The 8,980-nt window shown below is 36.0% G+C and overlaps 1 protein-coding gene across 1 annotated transcript; it reads left to right on the top strand.

Moving 5' to 3' along the window:
- The first annotated feature begins 185 nt into the window (after positions 1-185).
- On the top strand, positions 186-7,639 carry LOC101511357 (uncharacterized). The gene is made up of 7 exons (XM_004503697.4): positions 186-744; positions 844-945; positions 1,689-2,060; positions 2,783-2,878; positions 3,090-3,224; positions 4,066-4,126; positions 4,261-7,639. The coding sequence occupies exons 1-7, from the start codon at positions 664-666 to the stop codon at positions 7,200-7,202; spliced, it is 3,789 nt and encodes a 1,262-aa protein (XP_004503754.1). The 5' UTR covers positions 186-663; the 3' UTR covers positions 7,203-7,639.
- Positions 7,640-8,980: the final 1,341 nt, after the last annotated feature.

The raw sequence follows: 8,980 nt of genomic DNA on the forward strand, positions 1-8,980 counted from the left end.
CTTTCCCCGTCAGCTTCTCTTTTACTCTTACTACTCAATATTTACGCGTTTTTCGTTTTTACTTTTTATTCTAACTATTTTTAATTATTATTACTATTAATGTTGTTTTCTTCATTATTATGATGATTCATTTGGTAAAGTAGATTAGGAAGTTCAATGATGGAGATGCATGTGATTTTAGTTGAAATCCATGCATTTCTTTTGTCTAGATTCATTTCTATTTTTTGATTAATTCGTTTTGTGTTTCCCTACTTAAGATTGCGATCTTTTGTGACTTGCAAAAGTATGTTTTTTTTTTCCTTTATGAAAGGGTAATAGGTTAATTCATCTTCAATCTGGTAAGGAAATCTATTACACAGACAGTTGAATTACTTTCCAATTCTGACTAAAGTTGACTTTAATTTCACCGAGAGTGACTAGTTTTTTGAAGTGTACGTGTTTGGTAGAAAGATTAAATTGGTCATGGAAGTGGAATCTCATTTAATGCACAGAGTTCTCTCTTGATTGTGCGTGTTTGCGGTTTCTTGTTGGAGATATAACGAAACTAGTTAAAATTTAGAATATGAATTATTATTACAATAAGGAAACATAGGAGATGCTTTGAGCTTTGACTGTTTTGACCAATTTGTTTTATATTTGATAGGATAATCTGCCTTTATAAAAATGGGAAAACCGAAAGTTAAAAAATCTGAAGAAACCAACAGACAGTTCGACAGTGACACGAAATGCAGTTCTAAACAGCAAGTGAGTATAGATCTTGAAGACTTTTTTTTGGGCTGTTTTCTTCTGCGACTTAGTTAATGTCTTTCACACTTGTGACATGGTTGATTATGATAATTTCAGACTGCAGAGAAAGGCAATGAATGGCCTGATTGGTTGCCTGATGGCTGGGATATGGAAGTCAGAACCCGAAAAAGTGGTCCGCTTATGGGATCTGGATATAAGGTGTTGAATAGATTCTCTTAATCGGTTGTTTGGTTATTTTATTGTTGTTGTTCAGTTGTTGACCATTATTGACTTTAATTAGACCACTTTTTTATTATTATTTTTCCTTCCAGTTTTCTATAGTAAGTTTTTATCATTCCTTCCTTAAATAACAGCTCGCTGTCAGTCAGAAAGAAATCATTTCACTAATGTATGGCTGACCTTATATGTCTACATGCACGGTTCTAAAGTTTCTGGCCTTGAATCATGAATAATAATTTGTGTACAATTCTGTAGAAGAAACTTCTATTTTGAAAATCTAAAATCTTATTCCTAATAACGTCCATGATTTTAACTTATGATAAAATACTATAATAAATTGTAATTTTGTTCTTCCCATCTGTATAGTGGTGAGCTGGATTTTGGGACATATCTTTAGAGACCACACTCACGTTAATTTGCAGTGGTTGTATTCGTTGATAAACGCTACACTCTTCAATAGATGTAAACATGTGATTTGGCACTCTGTGGTGGTATTTATGTTCTCTTGATCTGTTTTTGGACCAACTTTTTAGGCATATTAATTACATGGTAGTGTTGTCCTGCTTAGCACTTATCCTCTTCAATAATTAGTTACACCTTGGTTATTGTGGAAAAGGGCTCAGTAAAAATTACTTCTAAATGTTATGGATGAAAATCATATGTATTTGTGAACATTAGTAATGTAACTTATCACTCACCATAAAACTGTTTTCTTGTTACAGTGTTACATTGATTCACTGAATGGAAACAAGTTCTACTCGAAACCTGAGGTATTACGATATCTTGAAACTACAAAGGGCAACAACTGCACTTCCAAGAAGAAGAAATTCACTAGAACACATTTTCCAAGCAAGGAGGGGGAGAAACACATTAACAAGCATTCTCCAAGCAAAGAGGAGGAGAAACGCACTAACAAGCATTCTCCAAGCAAGGAGGATGAGAAATGCACTAACAAGCATTCTACAAGCAAGGAGGAAGCTAAATGCAATGACAAGCATTCTCCAAATAAGGAGGAGGAGAAATGCACCAACAGTAGCCAGCATTCTCCAAACAAGGATGGAGAGAAATGCATTAACATGCACTCTCCAAGCAATGTTTGTACCTCTATACCTCGATATCTCTATCTTTCTTTTTCTGTTTGTTATTGATGAACTTCACCATCAAATCAACTGATCGTTTCTTATCATTGTACATTACCCTAATCTTTGACATGCATGATTGTCAGTTTTCATAATTCGAATTTTGAACTGTGTCTGACATAAAGCAATAATCACCCTAGAATTTATTGGCAGGTGTTTTGTTTACTGTATTTGTTGTGAAGGATCATGGCATGAAAATTAACCTGTAAATGCCAACATAATGAAGAAAATGTTATAGATTAAAACATGAAAAATATGACCTCCCATAAAAAAGCTGTTCTGAAAATGGAAATGGCTGCCTCAGCTTAAGACCTCACTTTAATGTGCTTGTGTCACTGTACTTTATTACTGATTTGGGTCATGTTTCTTTTGCTGGATACTGAATATTGTACCTATTTCAAGTTAGAGGGTGTTTTTGTGTCTCAGGTTGCCTAAATTTTGTATGTTTTGTGATTTTTGTACACTTGGGTTGTGTGCTATTAGTGCAATTCTAATGCATCTGTATTTTTATGGAAAAAAGGAGCAGAAAGTTTTAAAAAAAATATCATAGATGATAGATTTCATGATATTGATTATTGAATGATATACTATTTAATCCATTAAATATTATTAGAAGTTACTAGTTGGCTTCATGAATTTGTTTTCAAGCATTTAATTTTAGTCTTGCTATGCTCTAGGCTGTGGGTGAGAAGTCCACTGTGGAGGATCTACCGCTTGGATGGATTAAAGAAGTAAAAATTCGGAAGAATGGAAATGGCATTAAGAAAGATTGGGTATGAAATTTCATTTTATGTTTGCCTGGAGTTCATGCTTTACTGTCCTCTCTCTTCCAAAAAGGAGGTCTTTATTAAGCAATTAAAAACAACGGATATTTATGTAATATAGTGTGAGTTGCAAATGGCAGTGTGGTTTATAGTGTGATATCCTACAGTTTTCAACAGTTTGATGCTTAAACAAATTATGACCGGGTTTCACTTCCAACAGTTTTATACTGATCCAGTGAGTGGATATGTATTCCGTTCCAAGATGGATGTACTGCGTTATCTCGAATCTGGAGATATAGGCAAATGCGCCATTAAACCAAGTAGAAGTCAATATCAAGATGAAGACATCTTAACTGTAAGACTTCTTTTGCATGAGTACTATCTCGTTAGTGCTGCTTTTATTGAGTCTTATTAGTTCTAACTCCAAACTGTTGAAAGGTTGGCAAAATTGCCCCAGTCTTTTATCTTAATTTTAGTATCAATGTAGTCTGTTTTTTCCCCGCATTAAGTTAGTTCTTCATGTTTTAAAACATTTGCGCTGTTGGACCGACCTTCATTCCCTATCCACTTTTGTTACATATTTGTGTACGTGACAACAAAGAGACCACGATCTTAGATAAAACTAAACTGAGAAAGATCATGTTAATTTTGATATTACTTTGATGGATTAGGGATTGTAACTATTATTCTGGTGCAACTTCGATGCTATATTTTATGCATTTAGATGTAATTTACCTTTTTGAATGATCAAGACTTTTGGAAACAGACATGGAAGGATAATGAGGTTCAGTCCAACTTTGTTGACATTGTTAAACATAAAAGACTAGCTTTACATGAATAAATGACCAACTTGACACAAGAGATAAAAGAGTACATTGATAGAAACAAATTTAAGATAAAAGACCTTTGATGCAATTTTGCCTGAAAACAATCTATGGATTCTTCAGTTACATCAGAATCGAGGCTAAAATTCAAGCATGATAAGAATCTTTTTATTAAACTACTGTTGGTGACTTTCGCTATTAAGATAAGCCTACCTGAATAATGTCCTTTACAGATTTTCATTGGCATGAGTTATGTGAAACCCAAGCATACTATTTAATGTGGGTCTTCCAATCAATAAGTTTTATGCTTGCATTTTAGAATTTCAAATGTCAATAATTTCATTATTCTTGTTATGCTTTTGTTCAATTTAGCCCTCACCTGCTGCCAAGAGACAGAAACCGAAGCAGTCTACACCGTTGCAAAAGATTGTTGGTAAGAAACCATAAATGAAATATATTTTCAGGACTGGTTAATCTATTGTTCTTCAAACTCAACCAACTCAGGGATGAACAATATGCCGTTTATGCTTAATACCTGTTCCCATGTATTTCAACTTTTTATTGCAGCCAAAGAACTAGTTGATAGAAGCAGCTTAGAATTGCCAGATGTTAACAACTCAAGGAAAGGGCGACATGTTAATGTGCCATCTGAAATTATGGTTGCTCGTAACACCTCAGGTGGATCTGTTGTAAAGATGCATTCGTTAGAGGATGGAGCTGCAAATTCTCCTGAAATGAAGAAAACATCTGAAGCAGTTTTGAAGTACGAATCCTTGAAGGTGAATCACAGTAACAATAGCATATCGAAAAACAATTTCAATGTGGGTCATCGGTTTTCACGGAGACTGGCTGGGATTGAACCTGTCAAGTTGGCTGACAATGTGATCAATGATCAGACTCTTCTATTTCCAAAAAGAAACTTGAGAAAAAATAGAACCACTCTAGGCACTGATATGGAAAATAAATCATCTCAGCATTTCAATGGTGTCACGAAAATTGAGCAGCCAGAGGCAATGAACACAGGCCAAACTATTTCTGAAGTAGTTTTCAAAGAACAACCACATCAACTAGAAAAAGATAAAACAGAAGGCAATAAGCCAGAAATTCATACCAACTCAAACAAATCCAGTAAGAAGAAAGAGCTCCTCATTCCTTGTCGGGCTTCAAAACGACTGGCTGGATCTGAACGTGGGCTGATGAACTCCATATTCTGTGAAAAAGCTTCCAAATATAAAAGCCAAAGGTCTAAAGAAGTCCCAGCTGAATTGCAGCAAAGTGAGGGTGGCCTGGTTACCGAGTGTACAGATCATGCACCAATAAATGGAGAGTCAGGAAATAAAAGAAGAAAATCTCCTAAAGTCCTTCCTGTTGCAGACAATCAACTGGAAAAACTTGAAGCAGATGACGAGAAATCAGAACCTCCGCTGTCCTTTGCATTCCACTACTCTTGGTCTGACCCATGCTTGGAATTTGCAATCAATACCCTCACAGGTGTGTTACCCCCAATTGAGAATTCTGTTGATAACAGATCCTCTACTGTCCTTGAAACTGATATTCAAAAACCTCCATTTGACAATTCCACTGGAAGCAGAGGCAGTCAAAACAATTCAGTTGATAATGGACCCACTACCATCCATGAAACTGATATCCAAAAAACATTGTTTGACAAGGTTACAGTTAAAAAGGACAGTCAAAACAATTCAACTGGCAATGTTACAAGAAGCAGGGACAAAAACCCACTCGTGCAGTCAAATAAATCCAAGAGAAAGAAAGAGGCCAAAGTCCCTATGCGGTTGTCAAAGCGACTTGCTGGCCTTGAACCAGAGGCAAGTCCATCTGATAAAGCTCTTGAGTATTCCAGTAGAAAATCATGCAAAGAAGAACCCAGTGCAAGTGCAACTGTACTTTTAACTAATGGAGCGTCTCACCATCTTTATGCTGGGGAAGAAACCAAGCTTACTCATAATGAGTCTGACAGTTTGAAACCAGAAGTGGTAGGAGAATCGTCAAGAAAGAGAAGTAAGTCATATGATGCCCAAACTGTTCCCAAGGAACAACATTTGGAGAAAGTTGAAGCTAAAAGTATTGGTGATGATAGATCAAAGCACCCCTTACCATTTGGGGAATCTTGGTCAGACCCCTGCCTAGAATTTGCATTCAAGACTCTCACTGGTGCTTTGCCAGTTGATTCTGCTGCACAGATTTTTAAAGTAACAACTCCTGATGTGAATGACCCGCCAAACAGTGAATTGCATGGGAGAGCGAAAACCAGCATTAATGGAAAAGCTCGTGACAACTCAAACCAATCCCAGAACAAGAAAGGGTGTAATATGAATGGCCAGCCTTCAGAGCTACTGCTTGGGCAACTTGAGTTGAGGACTAGCTCCATATCTGGCAAAAATGTGCCTAAATTTAATACTGGAGAATCTCATAGTCATGAAAGCAACATAATAAGGAATTTGTTTGAAGAACCTCTGTATGTTGATGACCCGCGAAATAATGAATTGCATGGGCGAGTGACAACCAGCATTAATGGGAAATCTCACGACAACTCAAACCAATCCCAGAACAAGAAAGAGCATAATATGAATGGCCAGCCTTCAGAGCTACTGCTTGGGCAACCTGAGTTAAGGACTAGCTCCATATCTAGCAACAATGTGCCTAAACTTACTACTGAAGATTCTCATAGTCATGAAAGCAACATAATAAGGAGTTTGTTTGGAGAATATGTTGATGACCCGCCAAATAATGAATTGCATGGGAGAGCGACAACCATTATTAATGGAGAAGCTCACGACAACTCAAACCCATCCCAGATCAAGAAAGAGCGTAATATGGATGGCCAGCCTTCAGAGCTACTGCTTGGGCAACCTGAGTTGAGGACTACCTCCATATCTGGCGAAGATGTGCCTAAATTTACTACTGGAGAATCTCATAATCATGAAAGCAACATAATAAGGAGTTTGTTTGGAGAACCTCTATATGTTGAAGCTGGAAACCCAACCCAACTTTTACACCATCCTAGAACTAATGGAAACTCACAAATACATGAAGAGCCAATTAAAAATAATGGGCAGGTTGCTGAGGGTGAATTTAGAACAACAGAGCCACCATCTCCTCTTCAAACTGAAACATTAAACCACGACAATGCTGAATTACAGTTCTGTGAGTCATTTATGAATTCTTGGTCAGACCCATGCCTAGAATTTGCATTTAAGACTCTTACAGGCGTGATTCCAGTAGAGGAAAATTTAGCAATTCAAGGGAGTATCGAGGAACCTGCTAACTTTCATGAAGGAAGGGATGGTGGGTTGGCATTGCCAGATTTTGGATCTTCCAGTTTTTCTCAAAGTGATTTCTCATTTCACTATGATACAGGAGTGAACCCCATGCCAGGGCAGCAGTCATCAATGAGCTCTTCATTCCCATCTCTAAGCCTGCATGGCTGTTCCGGAGTTGATCCCCAACAACAGTATTCTCAGTGCAATATTAATTTTCAAAGAAGGTAAACTCGTACATTTGTAGTTGGTCCCGGGATAACTGTTATTAATATCTGTTTGTACTTTTATTGACTACCGAATCATTCTCGTAAAGAACTCTTGTTTCCCGGGTATCTGTGAATACATTCTGGTGTTTTGCAATGTTGTTGAGAATGTGTAGTCTAGGTAAGTAAAATGCTAGGAGGTTCAGGAGTCAGTCCAACAGCTGTTGTAAACCGTTATCCTTTACTATGCTATCCAACAACTGTAGTATTATGTATATCCATTGTTATTATATGCTTCAAGGTAGTATCCTCCCCTGGAGGGAATGGTATAAAAGCCATCAGCTTCAAGCCATGCTTTCAAGAAATGACTATACCAGCTCATTTTAATGTGTTAATAGGGCTACTATTTGCATGGTTCCGAAACATTATATAACTTGAGTGTTAATTAATGTGTTATTATCATAGAGTAGTTCTAATTTCCTGACCTTAATTATTATCAATAGTATGTGAGCATTTTGATGCACTTATGAATATGCTGATATTCATGCCAGTTTTCTTTTGACATTATATTTTATGCCTGTTTGATTTGTCTATTAGCAATTTATTGAGAGATGTACGCAGGGTGATTCTATGGGCTGAATTTGTATTCATTGGTAGAGAATTTTTAGTGAGATGTCCATCCAACCCCCAAAAAACATGCATTTTATCATAAGCTAACTTTGGGTAGTGTATTTTTGTGTGAAATACATTGCTGGAAGTTAGTTTCTAATAATGTATTTTACATATGTAAGTAAAATTAGGGGAAGGGTGAGCAATTACCATTTTTTATTGGTAAGAATTTAGGATGACCTGTTGGAGCTAGAACCAGCAAATCAGCCCAGCCCGACCCAACCTAAGCGAGCTAACTCTTTCAGGCTAAGCCAAGGTTTGGTTGGGTCAACAGCAGTTCGGGTTGCCAATGTACTACGTTAGCAGTCTTAATATCGGCCGATTGGTTGGCCAAGGACAGTATATCTTTTTAATAAAAAAAATGTAAAAAATGTGTTGCATCATGTTTGAAGTGCACTCCATTAGTTAATGTGTTATGAAGAGTGCTAGCAATATAGATTTTTTTTTTTTTTGGTTCAAGGCAATATAGAATTCTTTATTAGTTGAAATTCAAGTACATTTCACTAAATTATGTGATTATGTGGATTTCATAATAATGGGTGAGTATCAATTAATAATAATAGTGTATTATTGTTGCTTGCATTTGTCATGTGACATTAAAAGAATATCAGAAATTAGTACTTATAAAGATCCTGCTGTATTTTGAGTGATATTTCAAAAGTCCCAAATCTCTCAGGTTTTGCCTTTGTATAATTGAGTCTTTATATACAAAAGTGTGATATGGACTTGTAAGCAAGATTGGGCCAAAAAGTACAGTTTTTAGTGTAAATTTTCTGATTTGTCCACTACTTGTTTAATTTTCTCATTATCAGATTTGGTCCTATCTTCAAACAATGGAATTTTTGCACTTATATCTCTTTTTTTATATAAAAAAACTAATTAATATATTCTGTGTTGAAATTTATATATTAAAATATTCTACTATTTTTTACCTTTAGAAGGTCGAATCTCCGCTCACCGATTACTTGAAGGATGATTTATTTTTCCTAAAGTAGGACGTTGCATTTTTAGAATGCAATCATCTATAATCTCCTATCGCAGAATAGTTAAAAAAATAAAAAGTAAAAGTTTATAGATGGTTGCATTCTGGAATTGCGACCTCCTATTGCAGAAAAAGAAAAAGTAATCGCAGCG

Source organism: Cicer arietinum, chromosome 6, assembly GCF_000331145.2.
Source record: "Cicer arietinum cultivar CDC Frontier isolate Library 1 chromosome 6, Cicar.CDCFrontier_v2.0, whole genome shotgun sequence".
Taxonomy (NCBI): domain Eukaryota; kingdom Viridiplantae; phylum Streptophyta; class Magnoliopsida; order Fabales; family Fabaceae; genus Cicer; species Cicer arietinum.

Excerpts from the sequence above, each read along its gene's own strand:
- LOC101511357 (XM_004503697.4), top strand. The coding sequence starts at position 664 with ATGGGAAAACCGAAAGTTAAAAAATCTGAAGAAACCAACAGACAGTTC. Across the intron at positions 745-843 it reads AATGCAGTTCTAAACAGCAA|ACTGCAGAGAAAGGCAATGA; the intron begins GTGAGTATAGAT and ends TGATAATTTCAG. Across the intron at positions 946-1,688 it reads TTATGGGATCTGGATATAAG|TGTTACATTGATTCACTGAA; the intron begins GTGTTGAATAGA and ends TTCTTGTTACAG.